Source organism: Stomoxys calcitrans, chromosome 5 (assembly GCF_963082655.1).
Source record: "Stomoxys calcitrans chromosome 5, idStoCalc2.1, whole genome shotgun sequence".
NCBI lineage: Eukaryota > Metazoa > Arthropoda > Insecta > Diptera > Muscidae > Stomoxys > Stomoxys calcitrans.
The window spans coordinates 10,653,240-10,679,298 of record NC_081556.1 but is presented as its reverse complement, the minus strand read 5'-3'; the positions used below and the strand labels follow the sequence as shown (position 1 = coordinate 10,679,298).

Below are 26,059 nucleotides of genomic sequence, written 5' to 3'. Positions count from 1 at the left end.
TAACGTACTTAGTACCTAATAAAGTACCTGGTACTTAATAAAGTATCTGGTACTTAATAAGGTACCTGGCACTCAATAAGGTACCTGGCACTCAATAAAGTACCAGGTACTTCATAAATTATCATGTACTTAATGAAGTACCACGTACTTAATAGAGTACCAGGTATTTAACAAAGTACCAGGTACGTAATAAAGTATCAGGTATTTAACAAAGTGCAAGGTACTTAATAAAGCACAAGATACTTAATGAAGTACGAGATTCTTAATAAAGTACCAGGTACTTAACAAAGTACCTGGTGCTTAATAAAGTACCCGGTACTTGATCGACTACCTGGTGTTTAATGAAATACCTTGTACTTAAAAAATTACCTGGTACCCAATAAAGTTCTTGGTACCTAATAAAGTACCTGACACTTAATAAAGTACCTGACACTTAATAAAGTACCTGGTACCCAATAAAGTACCTGGTACTTATTACTTATTAAAGTACCTGGTACTTATTAAAGTACCTGGTATTTATTAAAGTACCTGGTACTTAATAAAGTTTCTGGTACTTAATAACATGGTACTTATTAAAGTACCTGGTACTTATTAAAGTACCTGGTACTTATTAAAGTACCTGGTACTTATTAAAGTACCTGGTACATATTAAAGTACCTGGTACTATTAAAGTACGTGGTACTTAATAAAGAACCTGGTACTTAATAAAGTATCTGGTACTTATTAAAGTACCTGGTACTTATTAAAGTACCTGGTACTTATTAAAGTACCTGGTACTTATTAAAGTACCTGGTACTATTAAAGTACGTGGTACTTAATAAAGAACCTGGTACTTAATAAAGTATCTGGTACTTAATAAAGTACCTCGTACTTAATAAAGTACCTCGTACTTAATAAAGTACCTGGTACTTAATAAAGTACCTGGTACTTAATAAAGTACCTGGTACTTAATAAAGTACCTGGTACTTAATAAAGTACCTGGTACTTTATATATTGTAGTAGCTGGTACCAGTTGGGTTGAGTTCGATATAGCTGCTACGGTCTCATAAATACTGAAATGTTACCGAATTTTATAGAAATGTGGTTAATATATATCTGAGGTGGTGGGTATAAAAAGTTCAGCCCAGCACATTTTAATAACTTTCTACTTGTATTTATTTGTCACAGTGTTACCCTACTTACCTCTCTCCATGTTCTTATTTGTGAGTTTTGTTATATGAGTATTTGATTTTTGTGTGTTTCCTGAATTTTGAGCCCTGCTATGCCTTAAATTGTTGACTTTTTGAATCTTGATTCCATTCCGCTTGAATATATTATTCTTGCTTCTTGAAAGTTGAGGTTTTGCCTCTTGATCTTTGATTTTTCATTTCTATACTTCTGATACTCCACTGCAGATTCTTTAAATTCTTGATATTGTCTTAACATCTGAAAATGTGAAATAAAACTTCATAAATTGAATTGTTGATAAATATATATTTGTTCTTTTTTTTTAATTATTTTTTTATATATATATTCTGATAAATTATTTTTAATTCATATTTCTTTAGTTTTTATTTTTATATTTAATACGAAAAATTAATAATTTCAAATTGGTTTTTACCTTCGTTTTTTTTTTTTTGTTTTGTTTGGTTTATTTTCTTTCTGTGTAAAGTTATACCATAGCTAATAGATGCTAAAATTAGTTGAAGTTCAAGTTGTTACTGTTGTTTTTGTTCTTGGTTGTTAATAATTTTGTTTTCAATCTTATCAGACCACACTTAAAATGTCAATTAGTTATGAATTTCTTTTTGCCAAAAAAAAAACTAAAAAAATGTAAATAATTAAAAAAATAAGGAAAATAAAATTAGTATATAAAAAAATTATAGATAATATAACAATATATATATATATATTTTTTTAAATTAAAGAAAATATTACAAATTATATTTAGAAAAAAGGCTACTAAAAATTTATACATAAATTACAAAGTTAACTAAGCTAAACAATATACACTCCAAAAAATAAAAAAAAAAAAACTTAAAAAAGTAAACACTAAAATTCATTAAATACAAGGGGGTTTTGACCATCTTAAAAAAAAATAAATATTAAGCTTAAAAAATATTTTTACAAAAAATAAAAAAAAAACAAATAAAACTTTTGATTACATTAAGTTATGGATCACACTTAGTTAGACACTAGTTTTTATCTGGTTATTTTTGTTTTTATAATTTTTGAGAGTTTTCTATTTTGTTTCTTCCAGAAAATTATAAAAAATTTAAACTATATTTGTCACAAACAAAAAAGCAATTTTAGTTTGCATTTTATTGTATTGGATTTTTTTTTTTGTATTTCTTAAGTTTTTGGTGAGAAGCATTTGAAAAATAGAAATAAAAAAAATAATTTAGAATTTCAAACAAAGAAATTTGTTGTACAACTTATCGTATATAAGCTGTTTTTAGACATTTTTTTCGTTTTTACTTTTATTTTTTTTTCAAGGTGAGTATCTTCTACTTTAGTTTGGGGGGCAGAAGGATTGCAGCAAAGGCAGCGAGGATTTATAAAAGCGAACATTAAAAATATTTTTCTGTGTGTGTTTTTTTCTTCATCTGGATAACTTTAGTATTGGATTTAAAGTAAAGAATGGCACAACTTTTAGAACTGAAAATAAAATTTGAAATGTGTGTAGTACAGAAACAAATGCTAAAAGGGAATATGGAAAAATATTTTTATTATTCGTAAAGGTAATTTCGTAACTTTGAACATTTGGAAATCAAGTTAGGCGCCACGTTGTAAAAAAAAAAAATAAAAAAATATAATAAAAAAAAAATATAAAAAAAAGAATAAAAAAAAATTACAAAAAATTAAAAAATAAAAATAAATATAAATATAAGAGAAACAAAAACTAAAAAAACAAAAAATTTAATAAAAACAAAAAAAAAATAAAAAAAAAATAAAAATTAAAAAAAAAAAAATAATAAAAATTAAAAAAAAAAATAAAAATTAAAATTAAAAAAAATAACAATAATGAATAATAAAAATAAGAGAAACAAAACATAAAAATAATAAAAGAAAAAATATTTCAAAAAATAAAAACACACGAAAAATATATCAAAAAACTAAAAAAAATTATTGAAAATTACATTTACCACCATTAAAGGTAACTTCATAGCTTTGAATATTTGGAAAGCAAGTTGGGCGCCACATTGTAAAAAATTAAAAAAAAAAAATAATGTCAAAAAAAATATATAGAAATTAAAAGAAAATAATAAAAATAAGAGAACAAAAATTTAAAAAAAGTAAAAAAACGAAAAATAATGTCAAAAAATTAAAAAGAACGTCTTAAAATATGAATTATTGAAAGTTTTTATTACCATTTAAGGTAATTTCATAACTGTGAACATTTGGAAACCAAGTTGGGCGCCACTTTGTAAAAAAATCAAAAAAATAAAAAAAAATAAATAATAAAAAAATCAAAAAAAAAAATAAAAAAAAAATAAATAATAAAAAAAATAAATAATAAAAAAAATAAATAATAAAAAAAATAAATAATAAAAAAAATAAATAATAAAATAAAATACACGAAAAATATTAAAAAATTAAAGAAAAAATCTTAAAAAATTAATTATTAAAAATTATTTTTTTTAACATTTAGGGAGATTTCAACTTTGAACAGTTGGAAAAAAAAAATATAACAAAAAAAAATAAAAATTAAAAAAAAAAAAAAATAAAAATTAAAATATAAAAATTGAAAAAAATTAAAAAATTTACGCCTCGTTGTAAAAACAATAAAACAAAATAAAATCTAAAAAAAAAAAATTAAAAAAAAATTTAAAAAAAATTAAAAAAATAAATATAAAAATTAAAAAAAAATAATAATAATAAGAATAAGAAAAATAAGCAATTAAAAAATTATAAAAATATGAGAAAAAAATTAAATTTGGGCTCCACTTTGTAAAAAAGAATAAAAAACAGAATTAAAAAAAAAATAAAATAAAAATAAGAAAATCTTTGATTTGATAAATAATGGCAATTTAACTGTTCGTAAAGATGTTCACACTCGACGTCCTCCTGTTCGCCCGAATCTCTGCCTGCAAAGCCGTATTATGGTCAGGCGGTCTAAAACATATCTCAGTCCTTGGGTTCTCAAGGCCCATTTTGTCGCCTAGCTTTGATCCATCCGTGTAGCATGGTCTTCCATATGGCAATACTAGGGTTCCGTCATTTTAAGACTGTGCCGCTGGCAGAAGTAACTCGCACTCACTTCAAGGTTCATCTCAGGTATCCGATCGGAAACATCTTCCCTTCCTTCCAGGTTTCCTATCGTCGCCTCTATTATACCGCAATGGTATGAGCAGCTCCCATCCTCAATTCATTCTCCTATCGCTTTAAGTCTCATAGCCGCAGTGGCTGCCTCACACATAATCTGTAGTTCAATGGGTGGGATGTCTAGAATGGTTTCCATTGCCCTAGAAGAAGTGGTCCTCATCGCTCCGCCTATGCCAAGACAACATGTTCCCTGAACCAGTTGTATTCTCCTTACGTAGCACTTTTCTGCATAGCAGTCCACCAAAGTACTGAGGCGTAAGTAAGTATTGGTCTAATCACGTTTATGTAGAGCCAGTGGACTATCCTCAGATTCAGGCCCCATTTCGACCCTACGGCCCATCTACATAGTGTGCAACATCTGTGAGCCTTCTCAGTACGCTCCTGAATGTGACACTTCCAATTCAGTTTCCTGTCCAAGATCGCACCCAAGTATTTGACCTTGTCGGACGTTGAAATCGTTTTATTGAGGAAACGTGGTTAAAATCAAATCAAACATTAATGAAAACTGGCGCCCTACAGGTGTGGCAAACATATACTGGTCAGACTATTTCGGACAACTATTAGCAAAAAAATATTAAAGAAAGAATGTCAGCTGTAAATATTAAGGTATACTGTGATTACATATCATGATCAAAAATTGGCGCCCAACGTGGAATTCAAATAACTATTGGTAGTATTTTACAACAATAATGTCAGATATCATATATACTTCGAAATAGTAACCGTAGTCATTGTTAACCTATGGTTTATGTCAAAATTAAAAACTCTTGAAAAACTGGCGCCCAACCTGGGGAAAAATTTTGGTTAGCTTATTTGGCTCGTAGTTATAAAATTAGATTTGTTTTAAGGCAGTAGCATAAATATTTTTGAAGGAAGAATGTCAGCTATAAATATTAAGGGAAACTGTCCATAAATATCATGATCAAAAATTGGCGCCCAACATGGAATCCAAAGACCCATTGAGCTTTAACATTTTACAAGAATAATTTCATATATCAAATATATTTCGAAGTAGTGACCGTAGTCATTGTTAACCTATGGTTTATGGCACAATTAAAACTCATGAAAAACTGGCGCCCAACCTGGGCAAAACTGTTGATCTGCCTATTTGGGCCGATCGTTATAAAATTAATTGTGTTTTAAAGCAGTAGCAAAAGAATTTTAAAGGAAGAATGTCAGCTATAAACAATAAGGTATACTATGCTTAAATATCACGATCCAAAATTGGCGCCCAACATGAAATTCAATTACCTATTGGTCGTTAGCATTTTACAACAATAATGTCAGAAATCAATCATACTTCGAAGTCATTGTTAACCTATGGTTTGTGTCAAAAATAAAATTCATGAAAAATTGGCGCCCAACCTGGGAAAAAATGCTAATTAGCCTTTTTGGGGCCGCTCGTTATAAAATTAATTTTGTTTTAAAGCAGCAATATCTGCTTTCGATATTGAGGTTTAATTTGCAAGAATTTAAATATCATGTTCAAAAATTGGCGCCCAACGTAATAGCCATTGTAAAACATATTTTAAAATTGGAAAATTTAAAGATTATTTTTTGTAAAATTTTTTAAATATTTAAAAATTGTAGAATAAAATTTGGAATTTCAAAACCTATTTTAATATATTTTTTTTTTAGATTAAAAATTTTAAACATGGGCTAGTTTTGAAATCAATTCCCTTTAAACTTCAGCATTTGTTCTAAATGTTTTTTTGAAAATTTTTGGATTTTTTTGATATATTTTTTTAACATTTTCATTTAATTTTAGTTTTTTTTTTTATTTTCAGATTTTTTATTTACTTTTGGTAGTAGTCTTTAGCTTATATAACTAACGGACGTTTATTTTTGAATTTATTTCAATTTTCTTTCAGTGTTTTTTCTTTTGTTTTCATTAAATTCTCAACATTTAATTTCTTTCAGTATCCATTATTATATTTTTATTTTTTATATGCTTTGTTGCCATAAATATCTCTTTTTTCTTTCTTTAATAATTTCTTTGCCGAAAAATATGTTTTTCTCTCTGTTTTTGTTGTAGTCTCTTAGATTTAGATCCAAAATATGTGAGTATCTCAAGTGGATTTTCTTATAATGCGAAAAATATATGTGTTTTAATGTCTGGGTGTGTAATGAGAACGTTTTCTTATATTTGTGTTTTGTTTGGATGCCTTATCACTACTAACGTTTCAGTTGTCATCGAATAGATCGGTATATAAATATTTTATTTTTTTTTTATGTTTCTGTTAGTCAATTCTCTATATAAGGGTTGGTTTAGATATTTAGATAAACACATTTTGGATTTTTTTTTTTTTGAAAATCTTGGCAACCTTTTCAAAAGAAAAAAATTTTCAATTCACATTGAAGCATAAATTTTTTGTATTAAGCAATATTTGTTATATAAAAAAAGTGAGTAAAAATAAAGGAAAAATATATTAAATAATTTAAAATTGTTTTAATTTTTACAAAAAAAAAGTTTTAAATAAAATTTGAAATGATTTCAAAGAAAAAATTGCAAAAAAAAAAAAAAGTAAATAAAAAATAATGAAAAAAATATAAATATTAAAAAAAATTCTAAAAAAATGCAAAAAAAATTTAAAAAAAAATTATAAAAAAATTTAAAAAAATTAAAAAAAAATTAATTAGACATAAATTCCTAAATTATTTATTTTACTTATTTTTAAGAAAACTAGAAAACTTAAAAAAATCAAACAAAATTTTTTATATGTTTTTTTAGAATTTTTCATATTTTTGATTTTTTTCTTATTTTATTGCAATATTTTTAAATACTTCATTTATTGATCTTTCATGTTATTATTATTTTTTTTAATTTTATTGCCTGATCCTGTGAGGTTTCAAAAAAAAAATAAAAAAAAAATATTATTGAACATATACTCCTTAATTATTTTACTTTTCAATTTTTTTATATAAATTTTAAATATTTTTTGGAATTTGTCTTATTTTTTTAAATGTTTCTTATCTTTTACTATATTTTTAAATATTTTAGTTATTGATCTTTTATTTTATTATTTTTTTTTTTTTACTTTTTAATTTTTATTATTGCCCGATCCTGTGAGGATTCAAAAAAAAAATTTTAAAAAATTAAAAAAATAAAAAAAAATTTAAAAAACTGTAAACAAATTTAAAGAAAAATTAAAAAAAAATTAAAAAAAAATAAAAAAAAATAAAAAAAAAAATAAAAAAAAAATAAAAACAAAATATTATTGAACATATACTCCAAAAATTTTTTTTAAGTTGCAGATTTTAAGAAAGTTAAGAAACTTTAAAAAATTAATCCAATTTTTTTAAAAATTTTTTATCCTTTTAATTTTTTTATATAAATTTTTAAATATTTCATTTATTGATCTCTCATATCATTTTTATATATATTTTTTTTACTTTTATTTTTATTATATTTTAAAATTTTAGGGTTGCCAAAATTTTCAAAAAAAAAAAATCTCCAAAAAACCATTTCAGAAATTTCAATTCAATAACCCTTGCCATACTATTCTAAACTCTTCTAGAATAAGATTTGGGATCTCTCATCTAATCCCCTTAAAGTAAGGGAAAAGTTTTCCAAAACTTTCATCCCTATTTTATGTTTGTATGTAGATATTTGTTAAACTATGTATGCCGATATACTATGATAAACATACACATACATGTATATTTCGTTTGTTTATAAAATATATAAAGCTAAACACATACACACACATATAGAGAATTTTTGTTGTTTTTGCACGCTTAAGTTGTTTTACTTAATAATTTTAAGTATTTCCTTTTTTAAGGGAGTTTTTCGATAGTTTTCTTGTTGATCGTTAAGTTATCAAAACGTTGTTGTCGTCGTGGTTTGTTGTTGTTGTTGCTTTGTTTTTAAGTTGTTGCTTACAGTCATGGAAGTCTCTTGAGTTCCGTTGTTGTTGTTTTTATCGTTAAGTCATTTAATTTAAAGCTCTTTAAGAAATAACACATTTTTCATTGTTGCCACTAATGTTGACTTGTTCCAGATTACGGGCGATCTCATGATCATCTTCGATGCTAAAGAAGAAAAAAAAAAGAAAAAGTTAATAGCAAAACACTTTATTATGAGTAAGAGTAAAATTAGTCAACAATTTTATTATTTAAATTAAAAACTCAAAACCCTGGGTAATTGGCGCCTAACCTGGTTCGCAAAAACACATACCCAAATTATTTAAATTACAAATCCTAAACCCTGGGTAATTGGCGCCCAACCTGGTTCGCAAAAACACATATCCCTTATTTGGCATATGTGCTTACAACAAGCAATGAAAGCTATCGACTGTATACAATACGAAATTTAAATAGCAAAATCGAAAAACATGAAATATTGGCGCCCAACATGAGATGCAAACAAGCAAAAGCGTGCTTAATTCGGCAGGGCCGAATCTTGGCTATCCAACACCACGGATTTCGCTAAAAATATATGCTTATCATTTGAGTTTGTATTTGAATTATTTTGGTCTCAAGAAGTCATATATCGGGATATATAACATAAGTCTTTGGTCAAATATCAGCCCAATCTAATAAAAATTGAGGCTTATGGCGGTTCAAGAATTCAAATTCTAGATCAGTTTATATGGGAGCTATATCTGTTTATAGACCGATTAGAATCATATCTCGCAGGGATGTTGGAAGTCAAAACTCAAGCCAAGTTCCAAATTTCAGACAAATCGGATGAAAATTGAGCCTTTTAGAGGATAAAGAAGTCAAATCCGGGGATCGGCTCATACTTGGTGTTTAAAGTGATGACACAAAACCTAGTTCCAAATTTCAGCCAAATCGAATAAAAATTGAGACTACTAAGGGCTCAAGAAGTCAAATCCGGGGATCGGTTTATATGGGGGCTATATCTGTTTATAGACCGATTCGGATCATATTTCGCATGGATGTTGGAAGTCAAGACACAAGTCTTTGTTCCAAATGTTAGCCAAATCAGATGAAAATTGAGGCTACTAAGGGCTCAAGAAGTCAAATCCGGGGATCGGTTTATATGAGGGCTATATCTATTTATAGACCGATTCGAATCATATTAGGCATGGATGTTGAAAAAGATGACACAAGATGTTGTTCCAAATTTCAGTAAAATCGAATGAAAATTGAGACTTCCAGGAGCTTAAGAAGTCAAATCAGGGGAATTTTTTATATGGGGGCTATATCCAAATCTGAACCCTTATGGCCCATTTGAAATCCTCAAGAACCCACATCAATAAGAAGTATCTATGCAAAACTTCAAGCGGCTAGCTTTACGAGTTGATTTCGACAGACGGACGGACGGCCTTGGTTAGTTCGACTTAAAATGTCGAGACGATCCAGAACTTAAATACTTTATGGGGTCGCCCCCATCTTATGGTGATGGCGGGAAAAAAGACCAATCAAATTTGACGCCCCTGGTAAAAGTATTTTTACGGTTATTAATGTTTATCAACTGTATAAAATGAGAAACGCCAACAATGTCAAATCCAAAAAGGATAGTTGGCGCCCAACGTGGCGTTGCAAAATTTATCAACCTATGAAAATGTTCTACTTTTATTTTAAGTATTTGTTAGTGTTTACAAGTAAAACGTCAGTTACGAATGTAGGCATTGTTTGCTTCGGTTTTTTTTAAGATAAAAATCAATAAAATTTGGCGCCCAACGTGGGTCATAACTAAAGACTGATCAATTTTGACATCCATTGAAAAAAATCTTTTACAATGAGAAATGTCAGCTATTTGTATACTGTATCCAATGTGGCTACCGTAGAGCAGAGGTGAGCAAGTCCGTCTATAACGCTGAACGTGTGGGTTCGAATCCTGGCGTGAAAATCAGAAAAAAAAAAATTTCAGCGTTGGTAATCACCTCCTAATGCAGGCGACATTTGTGAGGAACTACGCCATTTGCAAAAAATGGTATGGAAGCCATGTAAAACTTCTTCCCAAAGAAGTGTCCACGCCGTTTTAGCTCGTCTAAAAAATGAGGCCCCTTATTGAGCTTGAACTTGAATCGGACAGCACTCATTGATATGTGAGAAGTTTGCCCATGTTCTTTAACGGAATGTTCATAAGCAAATTTACAATTTGCAATACAATGAAAATGCCAACATTTGTCAAATCAAAAATCTTGAAAAACTGGCGCCCAACATGAGTCGCAAATTTGCCAATTTAAAAAAAAATATTTTTATAGCCTTTTAATCCAGTTTTTTTTGTATATAAAATAAGCGCAGAAGATTTAGGCTCTTCGAACGCTTTTCTATGTTCGGCTAGTGGAAAAAATGTTCTGTCATATCCAATTAAAGTAAAGTAGATATCATTTGTGCAAATGGAGAAACATGGAAATTTTTGTGCCGAAAATGGAAGCCAAAATCGTTTGGTTGTTTAATGGAAAAATATCTGTATCACCTGCAGAAATTGTTTGTATTTGTATGGTTTTAAATCAAAAATCATGAAAAATTGGCGCCCAACGTGGGTGTCAAATACGAATCTGACAAAAATTGTTTATAATAGGCACTAAATTGAAAAAAGTCGTTTTCCAATGAGAGAAAATTAAAAATTGCGCCATATCGCATAACACGAAAAATTGGCGGCCAACGTGGGCCAAAGTTTATGGTACCAATAGATGAATAAATAAAGAAGTTACTGCCATAGTCATTATTAGGGGTATTTTATTTAACCATTAAGCGGATTTTCTCGCATAGTTGTATGGAGAAAATTGCTATCCCCGATTAGCTAAGCGGCAAATCTTATCGCCGCTTACTATTGCCTTACTGGTGTCATCATTCAATTTGAATGACAAAACTAAAAGAGTAAGAACGCCACATATTTATTCAATGATTAAACGTTCTGAAGTGGCAAAATTATTAAGGAATTTAGGAATAGTTTATGAACTACGAAAAACATTAATTTAGTAACAAAATAACATATTTAGTTTGTTTTGTTGATATTTGATTATTTCAAATGTGTGTCAGTGGTGCCAACGTTAAAGTACTAAGCCTTTAGCGGGAAGAACGTTTTTATTTATCCATAAGCTGGCAAATCCGCTGGACTGGTATATAAAACAACCCAACTATCTTATAATGTTTTCGATCCTTTTCAATAAACAATATTAAGCGTCAGCTTTCCCTATTAAGCGTCAGCTTTCCCTATTGCCCCTACTCCACTTACGCTTGCTCCTCATTGTGTAAACATTGCACCAATTCATTACGTTTATCCACAACATCAACCAGTTTATCCAACAACAAACGTTCCTTTTCCCTTTGGGCTTCGGTTTTACGCCAATCTTCCACAGATTGGGCAGCACGCAATTCCTCTTTCAAGAGATTGTATTTGTGTTCCAATTCACACTCCTTTTCACTGTAAAATTAAGAAAACGAAAAAAGTGTTAAAAATCACAAAATTTCTTTTGCGGAAAAGTTTTGCTGGACTTCATTGACTTACTGCAAATTCAACTGCATTTGTCTTCGTATCAAAGCATTTTTCTTGTTAACCAAAGTAAACCATTGCGACAATAGTTGCTCCTCCGTCTCTTCGGTAACTATGTGAAAATAAATGGTAAAATTAGAAAAAACATTTAAATGTTGAATTTGAGTGAATTAAAAAAAAATTACGAAACTCTTAAAGGCATGTTTGAAGACTAAATTGATGTTAAAGGCAACAATCATATGAGATATACTTTCAACATACTGCAAAAATAAACTTTGACTACACTTTCCATACAATTTTAAAAGATTTCCGAAGAAACCCAAATTCCAAATATGTTTCAGGAAAATCAGATTAACATCCGCGTCCGAATCAATTTTAGGGAAGGGAAGGATAGTTGTAGTACCCTTTCCCTCGGGTTAGGGTAGTTTCAGTAAACTTTCCCTTAGGTTAGACTAGTTTTATTACACTTTCCCTTGGGAAGGCAAACTTTCGAACCCTTTCACTTGGGACGGCTAGATTTCGTACCCCTTTCCTTATGGATAAGTAGTTGTCGCACCCACTCCCTTAGGGTAGGGTAGGTTTCGTGCCCTGTCCCTTGAGGAAGGGTTGTTTAATAACCTTTTCCCTTGGAGAAGGCTAGTTGTGGTACCTTTTCACTTGGGGAAGGCTAGTTTAAGTACCCTTTCCCATGGCAAAGGTTAGTATTCTTACCCTCGTGAAACGGTAGTTTTGAGTACACTTTACCTCAGGGAAGGGTGGTTTAAGTATACTCTACCTTAAGGAAGGGTAGTTTAAGTAATCTTTCCCTCATGGAGGGGTAGTTTAAGTACCCTTTCCCTCAGGAAAGGATGCTCTATCCCTCAGAGAAGGGTAGTTTAAGTACACATCGCTCATCAAAGGGTGTTTTAAGTACCTTTTCCCTCAGGGAAGGGTGGTTTAAGTACCCTATCCCTCAGGGAAGGGTGGTTTAAGTACCCTATCCCTCAGGGAAGTGTAGTTTAAGTACCCTTTCCCTCAGGGAAGGGAAGTTTAAGTATCCTCTCCCTCAGGAAAGGGTAGTTTAAGTACCCTTTCCCTTAGGGAAGTGTAGTTTAAGTACCCTTTTCCTCAGGCAAGGGTACTTTTAGTACCCTTTTCCTCATAGAAGGGTGGTTTAAGTACCTTTCTATGAGGAAAGGGTAATGTAAGTACCCTTGCCTGAGGAAAAGGGTACTTAAACTACACTTCCCTAAGGGAAGTGTAGTTTAAAGGGTAGTCTTAGTACCCTTTCCCTCAGGCAAGGGCACTTTTAGTACCCTTTTCCTCATAGAAGGGTGGTTTTAGTACCCTTTCTCTTAGGAAAGGGTAGATTACATACCTTTTCCCTCGGGGATGAGTAGTTTAAGTACCCTTTCCCTCGGGGAAGGTTAGTCTTAGTACCCTTTGCCTCAGGGAAGGGAAGTTTTAGTACCCCTTCCTTTAGGCAAGGGTAGTTTTAGTACCCATTCCCTCATAGAAGGGTAGTTTAAGTACCCTTTCCCCCAGGGAAAGGTAGTTTAAGTACCATTTCCCTCAGGCAAGGGTAGTTTTAGCACCCCTTTCTTGATAGAAGGGTAGTTTAAGAACCCTTTCTCTCAGGAAAGGGTAGTTTAAGAACCCTTTCTCTCAGGAAAGGGTAGTTTACGTACCCTTTCGTTTAGGGAAGGATAGTTTAAGTACCATTTTCGATAGGGAATGGTATTTTAAGTACCCCTTCCATCAGGGAAGGATAGTTTAAGATAGTTAAGGGAAGGGTAGTTTAAGTATCCTTTCCCTAAGGGAATGAGTGGTTTAATTACCCTTTCCCTTAGGGAAGGGGTTGTTTAATTAGCCTTTCCCTCAAAAAAGGGTAGTTTAAGTACCCTTTCCATCAAAGAATGGTAGTTTAAGTACCCTTTCCCTCAGACACTGGTAGTTTAAGTAGCCTTTCCCTAAGCGAAGGGTAGTTTAAGCACCCTTTCCCTCAGGGAAGTGTAATTTAAGTACCCTTTCCCTCAGGGAAGTGTAGTTTAAGTACCCTTTCCCTCAGGAAAGTGTAGTTTAAAGGGTAGTCTTAGTACCCTTTCTCTCAGAGAAGGGTAGTTTTAGTACCCTTTCCCTCAGGCAAGGGTACTTTTAGGACCCGTTTCCTCATAGAAGGGTGGCTTAAGTACCCTTTCCCTCTGGGAAGGGTAATATTAGTACCCTTTCCTTCAGGGAAGTGTAGTTTAAAGGGTAGCCTTAGTACCCTTTCTCTCAGGGAAGGGTAGTTTTAGTACCCTTTCCCTCATAGAAGTGTAGTTTTAGTACCCTTTTACTCATAGAAGGGTGGTTTAAGTACCCTTTCCCTCAGGGAAGTGTAGTTTAAAGTGTAGCCTTAGTACCCTTTCTCTCAGTGAAGGATAGCTTAAGTACCCTTTCCCTCCGGGAGGGGGTAGTTTAAGTACCCTTTCCCACAAGGAAGGGTACTTTGAGTACCCTTTCCCTCATGAAAGGGTAGATAAAGTACCCTTTCCCACAGGTAAGGGCATTTAAAGTACTCTTTCCCTCAGTGAAGGGTAGTTTAAGTACCCTTTCCCTCGGTTAAGGGGAGTTAAAGTATCCTTTCTCTTAGGAAAGGGTAAACTAAGTACCATTGCCCCAGGGAAGGGTATTTTAGGTACAATTTCCCTCAGGGAAGGATAGTTTAAGTACCCTCGCCCTTAGGAATGGGTAGTTTAAGTACCCTTTCCCTCAGGGAAGGGTAATTCAAGTATCCTTACATTCAGAGAATTGTAGTTTAAGTACCCTTGCCCTCAGGAAAGGGTAGTTTAAGTAGTAGTTTAAGTACCCTTTCCGTAAGAGAATGGTACCGTTTCCTTAAGGGAAGGTAGTTTAAGTAGCTTTCCCTCAGGGAAGGGTAATTTAAGAAACCTTTCCCTCAAGAAAGGTTAGTGTAAGCACAATTTCGTTCAGGGAAGGTTAGTTTAAGTACCTTTTCTATAAGGGAATGGTAGTTTAAGTATCCTTTCCCTAGGGGAAGGTAGTTTAAGTACCTTTCCCTTAGGGAAGGGTACTTTAAGCACCCTTTCCGTAAAGTAAGGATAATTTAAGTACCCTTTACCACAGCGAAGTATAGTTTTAACACCATTCTCTCAGGGAAAGGTACTTTAATTACGCTTTCTCTTTAGAGAAGAGTTGTTTAGTTACCCTTTCCCTAGGAGAAGGGTAGTTTAAGTACCCTTTCCCTCAGGGAAGGGTGGTTTCAGTATCCTTTTCCTTGGGGAAGAAAAGATTAAGTATACGTTCCGCTGGGGAAGAATCAGTTAAGTATCGTTTCCCTTGGGGAAGGATAGATTAAGTACCATTTCCCTAGGGGAATAGTAGATTAAGTACACTTTCCCTTGGGAAAGGTAGATTAACTAACCTTTTCCCTGAGAAAAGGTAGATTAAGTTCTTTTTCCTTGAGGAAAGTAGTTTAATTACCCTTTCCTTGAGGAAAGTAGTTTACGTACCCTTTCACGTGGAAAAGGGTAGATTCAGTACCCTTTCGCTTGGAATAGGGTAGATTAAGTACCCTTTCGCTTGGAGGAAGGTACATTAAGTACCTTTTCGCTTGGGAATGTGTAGATTAAGTATGTTTTCGCTTGGGAAAGGGTAGTTTTAGCGAAATTTCCCTTCGGGGAAATGTAGGTTCTGGGGAAGGGTGGGTAAAGGTAGATAAAGTAGCGTTTCCTTGGGGAAAGATAAAATAAGTACCCTTTCAATTGGGGAAGGGTAGATTGAATACCCTTGCTTTTGAAGATTATGTACGGTTTCCTTTGGAGAAGGGTAGTTTAAGCACGGTTTCCTTTGGGCAAACGTAGGTTAAGTACCCTTTCCCTTTAATTTTATTTTTCTTTATTCGTATTCTTTTTTCCGATGTCGTTGCATACTGTCCCCAAGATTTCTATTTGAAAAGCATAGGATTAACGAAAGATATATTAAACATCAAACTTTGGCTCAACGAAGGCAAGAAAACTATAGGTGTTATGTATGTATCGGTAAAATATCAGTAACAATATGGGAATTTAAAAACAAACGTTTTTCATATTTATCTAACTGTAGTTTTTCAGAGTAGGTATGTTGCAACTTTTTTTTACCCTATAGCATATGACAGGGCTCCAAACAAGTCTTTCTCAATTGAATCTTCAAACTTTGTCTTTTGCATTAAAAACAGTAACACTTAAAGTATATAACATTCGATAATTTTAACTATAATTGTAGCTAATATTCAACAGTTCTAAATAAACAAAACAACTTTTTTAGAAATAGAACAACTAAAAACAAACAACAACAACTAAAGCTTAAAAACGAGGCATGTTAAACACAAAATCAGGGGAGATGGAAAACGATATGGAGGGATTTTTTAAAATTGTTGTTTTTTAGGGAATTCAAATTTCCTTTTATTCTAAGGGGGGTGTTTTTTAAGGGAACTCTAAAGTTAATTCACACATAGATATGGTAGTTACAGTTTGGGTTTTTGTTTTGAAATGGATACACTTAAAAAAAAAGAAAGTTAACACAATGTTTGAGTTTTAAGAGCTTGGTTTAATGACATTTTGATATTCGAAGTGGCTAAGATGGGGTTATGATTGGCAACGAACTTGGCTATGACAACATGAGAAGGAAAGGCGAGGCGAGGCGATACGATGCGATGCTAGGCTGGCTGGGCAGCAACTAAAGCTCTGTGCGTGTGCAACAGCAGCAGGCTATTAAAGCTTAGAGGACTTTTGAAGCTTTAGAAGATTTTTGGTATAAGCCTGCCAGACAGTTAGGCCATGAGTAAGCTGCTACTGAAGCTTTTCAACTGAATGTTGACTATTGAACACATAAAGCATTGAGTAAACAAAGCACGCTCTATGCGTAATGCCAGGCAATGCAATGCGATGCTCTGCGCTGCTTTGCTGTGTGTTGCTTTTAAATGAAACAAGAAATGGGGAAACACATTTACCACCAGCACTTTTGCTTCTACTTCTTGATCTTCTTTGAGAGGTTGAACGTCTTCTATGACGCCTTCTCATCACTTGATGGCTGTGCTGTTGATGTTGTTGTTGCTCTTCATCATCGCTGCAGATTTTGAAATTATCACAAGAGGAATGATTGGACGAAGCTGAGGATAACAGACTATAGGGTTGTGTAGACACTGAGGTAGCTGTAGTGGCATTGCCACCAGGCACTCGATTCGGATGATGTGATTGTTGATGGTGCTGCATGTCCCTTTCGATTTCAGACTGTGGTGGCCTTTGCATTTCCACACAGCATGAGCGGGAACGTTGTCGTCTGATGTGCGGATGTTGGGGACGGCGTCTGCGCACACGCTGCCTATTAGCCGTTGCGGCAACACTGCCCGCCGCCGACGTCTGCGCCGAAAAGGGCCTTAAAAGGCGATTTTTTATTCCTACAACACCATCATTACGATCAGCATCATCCTCCTCGTCGGGATCACTTGAATATGTATTGGAGGATGAGTCCGATGAACATGAATCTGAACTACCCGTGGGTGTAAGGGACAATTCACCATTTTCTATGTCTAACAATTTAATGCGTATGGTTTCACCGCCACCAATGCTATTTCTGATTAATCTAATAAAAGAGTTTTCCTTATTTCTATTATTACTTGGTTTTCCACTCATCACGGCACGAAGTTTCTTCTCCAGGCTATTGGCCTTTTGGTCCACGGCCACCTGTTCACGCTCCAAGGCCTCCAATTCGGATTGTATGAAGGCCAGTTTATCGGGCTACAGGAAAAATAGAAAGTGAGACTGATATCTTTGTATTATGCACTGCAGTACCTACCATATTCTCGCTCTTTGGTGTCAAACGATCCATTACATTGCTAAAGGATTGTAGCGTGGCACCGCCCACAACCCCTCCACCATTGGTAAGACTTAATCTATGACTAGGACTTAGTTTACTATTTGTATTATTACTGCTATTACTACTGCTATTTTCATTATCACGTGGTGGTGTTATCCGCTTTGTGGGCGACAACGGCGCTTTGGGCGATGTACTGTTGTTGCTGCTGCTATTGGTTTGGGCTGTTGTACCCCCACCAAACTCCTCCAGGTCTAGGGTATTGCTAATAGGCGATATTGTACGTTCTGAGGTGAAGTTGTACCGCTTGGGTTTTGTGGGTGATGTGGGGCTTTCCTGGCTGCTGTTATTCGATGATGATTTGCCACGAGTTTCGAGTATAAGGCGACGTGCCTGCTCCCGTAGACGTTGTTGACGTTCCTCCTAGTTCAATGAAAATAAAACAAAAAAAGTTAGAAATTGTAATAAATACAAAGAGGATTTAATAAGAAATTATCTTAAATTATTTTTATTTAATTACAACTTAATGACTAGAGTGTATAACAGTTTAAGAAAAATTGTTGTACAGCAATTTCACAGTTCTATTCATTTCTAATGCATTAAAAAAGCCTTGAGCAGAGAGTTTTAAGGGTGTATAACAGTTTCAATAAAACTGTTATACTGTATTATAACTAATAAATGTGAATTTTTATTGTTATTCGGAACTTTTACTGCACAATGCATTAGATATGTCTTTAAAAACAGTTATCAGAATATCTAATGGTTTTCTAACAGTTAAAATAAAACTGTTATACTGCATTATAACTAACAAATTTGCATTTTTAATATTATTCAGAATTTTTACTGCACAGTGCATGATATATGACCCGTAAGGAGAATATCTTATGACTGTATAACAGTTTGAATAAAACTGTTATACTGCATTATAACTTACAAACTCGCCCTATTTATATTAAACTGAACTTTTAGTATACTATTATTAATTTTAAAACACTATTAGGAGACAATTTCAAAATTGTATAACAGTTTAAATAAAACTGTTATATGGTATAATAACTGACAAACCACATTTTTTAAATATTATACCGTACTTAACTACACTATGCATTACTTAAAAACACTTTAAGCATAGAATTTTGAAAGAGTATAACATTTTAAATTAAACTGTTATACTGCATTTTAACTTACAAATTCGCTGGTTTTATATTATTTTTTTTATTTCTGCTTCACAGTGCATTATTTTTGTTAGGAGAATATCGTATGATTGTATAACAGTTTAAATAAAACTGTTATACTGCATAATACCTTACAAACTCGCCCTATTAATATTACACTGAACTTTGATCATACAATGCAATATTTATGTTTTTAAAACACTTTTAAAGAATAATTTCAAAATTGTATAACAGTTTAAATAAAACGGTTACATGGAATAGTGACTGACAAACTAACCCTTTTAATATTATACCGTACTTTTACTAAACTATGCATTACTTATAAACACCTTAAGCAAATAATTTTGAAAGAATATAAAAGAAATTAAACTGTTATACTGCACTTTCACTTGCAATTCTCTGGTTTAATATCAGTTTTACTTTTTTATTTTAATTTTGCTGCACAGTACATTATTTATGTCCTTATAAACGGTTAGCAAAATATTAAATGTTTGTATAACAGTTGGAATAAAATTGTTTAACTTCATTATAACTAACATATTTGCATTTTTCATACTAACATATTTGCATATTCAGAATTTTTACTGCACAATGCATTAGTTATGTCAAAAACCCCGTTAGGAGAATATCTAATGATTGTATAACAGTTTGAATAAAACTGTTATACTGCACTATAACTTTCAAACTCGCCCTATTAATATTTTACCGAACTTTTACTATACTATGCATTATTAATGTCTCAAAAACTCCTATAGCAAAGAATTTCAAGATAGTATAACAGTTCAAATAAAACTGTTAAACTGCAATTTAACTTACATATCCACACTTTTTGTAATACTATTCTCATTTACTGAACAGTGCATAATTTTTGTCTTAAAAACCCGTTACCAGACTATTTAATGATTGTATAACAGTTCATATATAACTGTTATTCTTCGTTATAACCTAAAAACTCGCATTTTATACCTAACCCTGAACCTATACTGCACGTAGCATTATTTATGCCTTTACCAAGTTGTTAGCAACCAATTTCAAGTTTTCATTAGGGTTTAAATATAACTGTTATACTACTTTTTAACTTACATGTTCTCATTTTTTAATATTTTACTGAAACTTTACTACTCTACGCATCATTCACAATCTTAATATCAAATTTTAAGATTGTATAACAGTGAAAAAAAAACTGTTATACTAAATTATAACTTACAAACTCGCATTGTAACTGTTCTAGAGAACATTGTGCAATACTTTATGCATTATTATGTCTTTAAAAAACTGTTAACTGTTAAATTTTACTGAACTATGCATTTTTGATGTCTTCAAAAACCGTTAGCAGTAAATTCATAATTGTATAACAGTTTAAACGAGCTGACATACTGCATAATAACTTAAAAACTTGGATTTTTGTATTATGCTGAACTGCACTGTGCAATATTTATGTCATTATAATACCATTGGCACGAAATTTCAAGATTGTTTAACAATAAAACAATAACTGTTATACGGCCCTGGAAGAGGATACCTGTGAGCAGACCACAGGCTGGAACTATGAGAACCGATGTCTGTGGTGTTCATGGTTGTCACGAGAAGCTTAGCTGCGAGCAATTGGGCGCGTCCACAGGTTGCAGATAGAGGTGTGCTCCATACGGAGTACTTGCAACAGCAGTGCGGACAATTAGCGGTATCGAGCGGAGAGCATCAGTGAGAGGCCGGGCTTCACCGGCCCTTGCATAAATACTGAGTGCCTATGATTCTCTTTATGACAAGGCGAGTTTAAAAACCAATGGTCACCCTGTTAGCGCGGCGATTGCTTCTTTGAACCAGAACGAGTTTGCTCATACACGAGCTTGACGAGGATTTCCACCTCCATATGAAAATGTGGCTACAACAACAAATCTATACTGCATGACAACTTATAAAGTTCATTTTAATATTGTATAATAGTTAAAAGATAAAACTGTTATACTGCGTTATTACAACTTGCAAATTTGCTTTTTTTAACTGAACTATGTATTATTTATATCTGTACAAAATCGCAAGTAGCAAATTTTAATATTGTATAACTGTTATACTGCTTATATAAAACTGTTATACTGTATTATAACCTACAAAATCGTATTTTAAACATCATACTAAATTTTGACGGCACTGTGCACAATTTATGTTTTTAAAAAACTTTAGCAGGATATGTCAATATTTTATAACAGTTAAAATAAAACTGTTATACTGCTTTATTACAGCTTACAAATTACCTATTTTAATATTATACTGAACTATGATTTATTTATGTCTGCAGAAAATCGTAAGGGTCAAATTTTAAGAATGTATAACAGTTTAAATAAAACTATTATACTGCATTATTACTTAGAAAATTGCATTTTCAATATAATACTGAATTTCTACTGCATTATGCATTATTTATGTTTTTACAAAATGGTTAGATTCAATTTCGAGATTGTATAACAGTTAAAATAAAACTGTTTTACGGCATTGCAACTTTCAAACGTGCATTTTCAATATTATACTGATTTTTAAGTGTACTTTGCACTATTTATGACTTTACAAAGGTGTTAAAAGGAAATTTCAAGATTGCATAACCGCTAAAATAAAACTGTTATATTGTATTACAACTTACAAAATCGCAATTTAAATGTAATACTGAATTTTTACTGCACTCTGCATTAATAATGTATTTACAAAAACTTTAAGAGGAAATTTCAAGATTATATAACAGTTGAAATAAAACTGTTATACTGCGTTGTTACTTACAAATTTGAATTGATTATTGAACACTGAACTGTCGTCGTTCAACGCATTTTATATGTCTGTACAAAAAAGATACTAGCAAATTTCAAGTTCGTATAACAGTTTTAATATATCTGTTATACTATATTATAACCAAACAATTCGCCTTTTTAAAGTTTTTATAATATTGTGAGATTTAACTACTTTCCGGAGACAATGAGGGTTAAAATAATATTGGTTTAGACGATTAAATAAAACTGTTATACTGCAGTAGAACTGTTTTAGTTGCATAAAAATATAGTATTACAATGTATAACATGTGTATAACATCGTATAACATGTTTATAACACTATACTATAGCTAATAACAGTGTATAACAGTTAAGGTTAAACTGTTATACCACATTATAATATCTTTGTTTTGCATGTTTTCTCTTTACAAACCAAAAATCTTAAATTTTAAAGTAACAAAACAAGAAAAACTTGTAAAAACTTAACAAAATTTTAGTACTAACAAAAGCTTAACGAAAAACCCCAATTAAATTTTAAAATAAAAATATATATGACGAGGTGACAATGATTATGATTAGCATTAGCCATACTTACATCATTCGAATTTCGATCTATTTGGGAAATTTTTAATTTTTCCATCATTAGGCGGGCTTTTTCACTTTGCTCTTTATGACGTGATAAAATTTTCTACAAAAACAAAAAGCGTAAAAAATCCAAAACAAATAAAAACAAATAAAACAAAAACAAAAGCTTAATGAACTCAAATAAAAAAGAAACAGATGGAAAGTGACCATCAACAAAAACTTACCACACACACACACACAAACATAAAATTCAAACGCCAAATAAAAGAGTTTAGGGGTCAAGGTTGGTAATAAAAAAATTACAGGACATAAGTGTATATATTATCAATAGCCCAACCTTAGATGTAAACTCATTTTTATTGGCGTTTTAGAAGTTGAGTGTTAATGGAAAAACTTTTTTTTCCACTTGAAGGAAAAGAAGACCTCCATAGGGATCAAGCATATTGCAGCTGCTTATATACAAAGCTTCAATTTGTATTCCTTTTCTACCAGTTCACTTACATTTGTCGTGTTTGGATCCAGCGGTGTTGTTGTGGTGGGCGATGAGGGTTCCTTCACTTGTGCATTGTGTGATATATTCTCTTGATTCGAGGAATTGCTCACATCATCAACACCACCTACGACACCACTACCAACTCCATGGTGATGTTCTTCCGTTACACCATTGCCTTCTATCAATGGTGATGAAGTCATCGACGACGACAAATTGCTCAAATTCGAATGTTGTGAGGCATTGATGGTGTTCTTGTCCTTTGTGGGCGACAGAACTTTGCCCAGAATACTCTTCGAACTGGACAATATTAGATTCTTGACATCCTTTTTGGCTGTGGGCGATAACTGCGATTTGTTGTTGTCCAGGCCACCGAAAATGTCATCATCCAAGGAATTCTGATGTAATAATTGTGCTTTCAAGTGCGACAAGTTGAGTAGATTCTGTGACGAAAGGTTGTCTGATTTATAATTGCCAATCACGTAACTGGACTCATCGGATGTGGGACCTTTACAGCGACAGAAAAAAAGCACAGCAAAACAAATACAAAACCCAAGTCAATTAATTTGTTATATTTTCATTTTGCCCAGCCAATCAATAACTCACCAATTTGTTCAATTTGTAGCTGTTTGCCGGTAAAATGGGCACGCAATTGATGCAAATACGTCATTACTGCCAATTTGTCGGGAACGGCCAATAGACTCATATCACGTGGCTCAATAACCCGTGGTATACCCAGGGATTCGGCAGCATCGAAAGCAATGCGACAATTGCCCACCACCTCATGGGGTGTAAGTTTGGACATGTCACTGTCATAAGGGGAAGATAAAAAAAATATTAATTTAAAGAAATTTTAAGTGAAAACTAAAGAAAAAAATTTTAAAAATTTATTCAAAAAATCATTATTTTTCTCAATCTCCCTTGCCCTATCATTTTTCACAACTTCTCTTTGGATCACAACTTTTCTCTATCGTTTACCTCGTTTTACGCCAAACTATGGTATTTACTCCAATTCACTGTATCTTTTTCTCCTTAAGTATTACTTTGCTCTCTTCTGCAAGCTCTCTCTAGTTTTCACTTTTCTCAAATTTACCGCGTTTCCGAACCACTTCATTTCTCTTTGTACTCTTTTCGCTCTCCTTACTTTTCCCTCTCTCTCTCTTTCTCTCTTTGTCTTTGTTCTCTTCTGTTTTCTCCTCGTTCCGATTCGCATTGTTTTCCTATTTTTTTAGACTCAACTTCTTCTTATACTCTTATGCCCTTTCTTTCATTTTGCCTCTCATTTTCCTCCAATACCTTACTATCTCTCCGTTTTTTTCCTCTGACACGCTGAATTTAGTTATTTTTTCTATATTTGTTGATTTTTGTTTGCCTCTGTCACAATGACTTTTTCTGCAATTTGCCTTATCTTCAACTCTCATTTTGTCAATCACTTTTTCTATCTCTTTTTAACATTTTCTGTTTTCTCTTCTGATCTCACACCCCCTCAAATGTTCTAGACTTACCGCTAGACTTCTAACTGGCACACTTACATTTGCTTTACTTGTATCGTCCCTCATTTTCATTTTTTTTTAAATTTTTTCCTCTCTTTATAACACACATTCTATCCCCAATCTCCCTCTCCCACTCTAACTCCGCCCCATCACTTTATGGTTTTTCCTCTTTTCGGATATTCTTTCTATCACTATTTTATAATTTTCTTTATATCGTTAATTCACTCCATCATTTTATTCTGTATCGTTATTTTGCTCTTTAGTTTTTTCCCATGCTATCGTTATTCCCACGCGTCCACCACGTCTCTCTCTATCGTTTTCTTTTCACCGTATTGTCCTTCTTTTGTTTTCACTCTCTCTGGTTTTCATTCTCTTGTGTTTTCTCCACCTTTTTTTCGTGCACATTCTCTCCTTTATCTCCCCTTTTCGTTTTTTTCCCTCTTTGGTTTTCCCCTTCTCGGTTTTCTCTCTCTCTCTGGTTTTCTCTCTAATCTGTTGTGGCTCTGGCATTCTCCGTATCATCTTCTTCCCGTCTACCGTTTTCTATCCTGTTGTTCTCTCTCTCTCTCTCTCTCTCTCTTTATTTCTCCATCTATCAGCATGGGTCTCTGTCGTTTACTCTACCTCTATCGTTTTTTCTCTACCTCTATCGTTTTTTCTCTTTCTCTAGCGTTATTCTCTTCTCTCTCTCTCTATCTCACTCTACCGTCCACCACTTTCTCTCTCTACAGTTTCTTACTTCTTCTCTCCATCACTTTTCTCGCTCCTTTTCTTTTCGTATTCCCTCTTTTTGGTTTTCTCTCTCCCTTTCTCCTCACGCTCTCTCCTATTTGCTCTTCCAGTTCTTTTATTCTCTTTTTTTCCTCTCTTTCTTTTAGTATTCACTCTCTTTCGATTCCTCTCTCTTCGTCTTTCCATTCTTTTTTATCTCCCATTTTCCCTTTCTCACATTTGTTTTCTTTTGCTGGCACTCTCTTTTTTTCGTTTTCACTCCCTCTACATTCGATGCGTTATGTGTTCTCTCTTTCCTTCGATTTCTCTCCTTCCCTCTGTCCTCCTATAGGTCCCACACCCACCAACCATCTCTGTCCCATTTTCTATCCTTAGTCTTTTTCTCTTTTATTGTCTCTTTATATTGATATCTATTTCTCTAGTTGTCTCTTCATACTTTCCATTTTATGTCTCGCATTTTTTCACTCCTTCTACCCTTTTTCTTTCGTTTTCCTCCCTTCGCCTCTCTTTCGTTAGTTTTCCCTCTTTCCGTCCCTTATTTTTGTTTGTTTTTCTCTCTCTATCATCTTCTCTCTCTCTCACTTCCTCTTCCTTGTTTTCTCTTCTTCTTCTTCTTCTACCTCTCTATCTTCTACTCTTTCTTTCTTTTTCTTTCCTCTTTTATTTTTCTTCTTCCTTTTTCTCTCACTTACTCTTTCTTGTTTTCTCTCCTCTTTATCTTGTCCCTTACTATCTTCTTCTCTCTCTCACTTCCTTTTCTTGTTTTGTCTTCTTCTCCCTCTCCACCTTCTTATCGTTCTTCATCTCTGTTCCTTCGTCTCTTTTTTAATCGTTCTCTCACTCTTTTTCTCTCTTTCTTCTTCTCTCTATCTTCTTCTCACTCTCTTCTTCTCAATCTCTTCATCTCCCTCACTATCTTCTTCCCTCTCTTATTTCCTCTTTCTTGTTTTTCTCTTCTCCCTCTCTATCTTCTTCTGCTCTCTCTCTATTCCTCTCTCCCTCTCCGTCTACTTACTCTTTCTTTTTCTCTCTCTCTCTTACTCTTTCTGGCTTCCGATTTCTTTTCTCACTCTTTAATTTTTGATTCTTTCTACTCCATTTGCTCTCTCTCCCTTTAAATTTAATTTTCCCTCACCGTTTTGTTTTTTCCTTTTTCTCTTTTTTCTTTCGTTTTCTTCTCTTCGTCCCTCTTTCGTTAGTTTTACCTTCTTCATCTTCTTTCTCTCTTTCTCTTGTTTTTTCTCTTTCTAACTTTCTCTCTCCTGTTTTCTCTCCATCCT

At 32.6% G+C, this 26,059-nt stretch overlaps 1 protein-coding gene across 5 annotated transcripts in view; it reads right to left on the bottom strand.

Moving 5' to 3' along the window:
• Positions 1-1,591: 1,591 nt before the first annotated feature.
• The window catches only part of LOC106081238 (EH domain-binding protein 1), a 110,032-nt gene continuing 85,564 nt past the window's right edge, over positions 1,592-26,059 (bottom strand). For 3 of the 5 annotated variants that reach the window (XM_059368547.1, XM_059368549.1, XM_059368548.1), the window contains exons 7-14: positions 23,161-23,363; positions 22,566-23,062; positions 22,075-22,167; positions 17,531-17,971; positions 17,352-17,472; positions 11,732-11,828; positions 11,459-11,647; positions 7,826-8,337 (exon numbers count right to left, since the gene is read on the bottom strand). In XM_059368547.1, coding sequence (XP_059224530.1) covers positions 8,256-8,337; positions 11,459-11,647; positions 11,732-11,828; positions 17,352-17,472; positions 17,531-17,971; positions 22,075-22,167; positions 22,566-23,062; positions 23,161-23,363 — 1,723 coding nt within the window. In that variant the 3' untranslated portion in view covers positions 7,826-8,255. Of the gene's footprint in view, positions 1,803-7,825; positions 8,338-11,458; positions 11,648-11,731; positions 11,829-17,351; positions 17,473-17,530; positions 17,972-22,074; positions 22,168-22,565; positions 23,063-23,160; positions 23,364-26,059 lie in introns of those variants that run through there. The other 2 variants (XR_009398298.1, XM_059368550.1) reach the window with 2 other exon arrangements.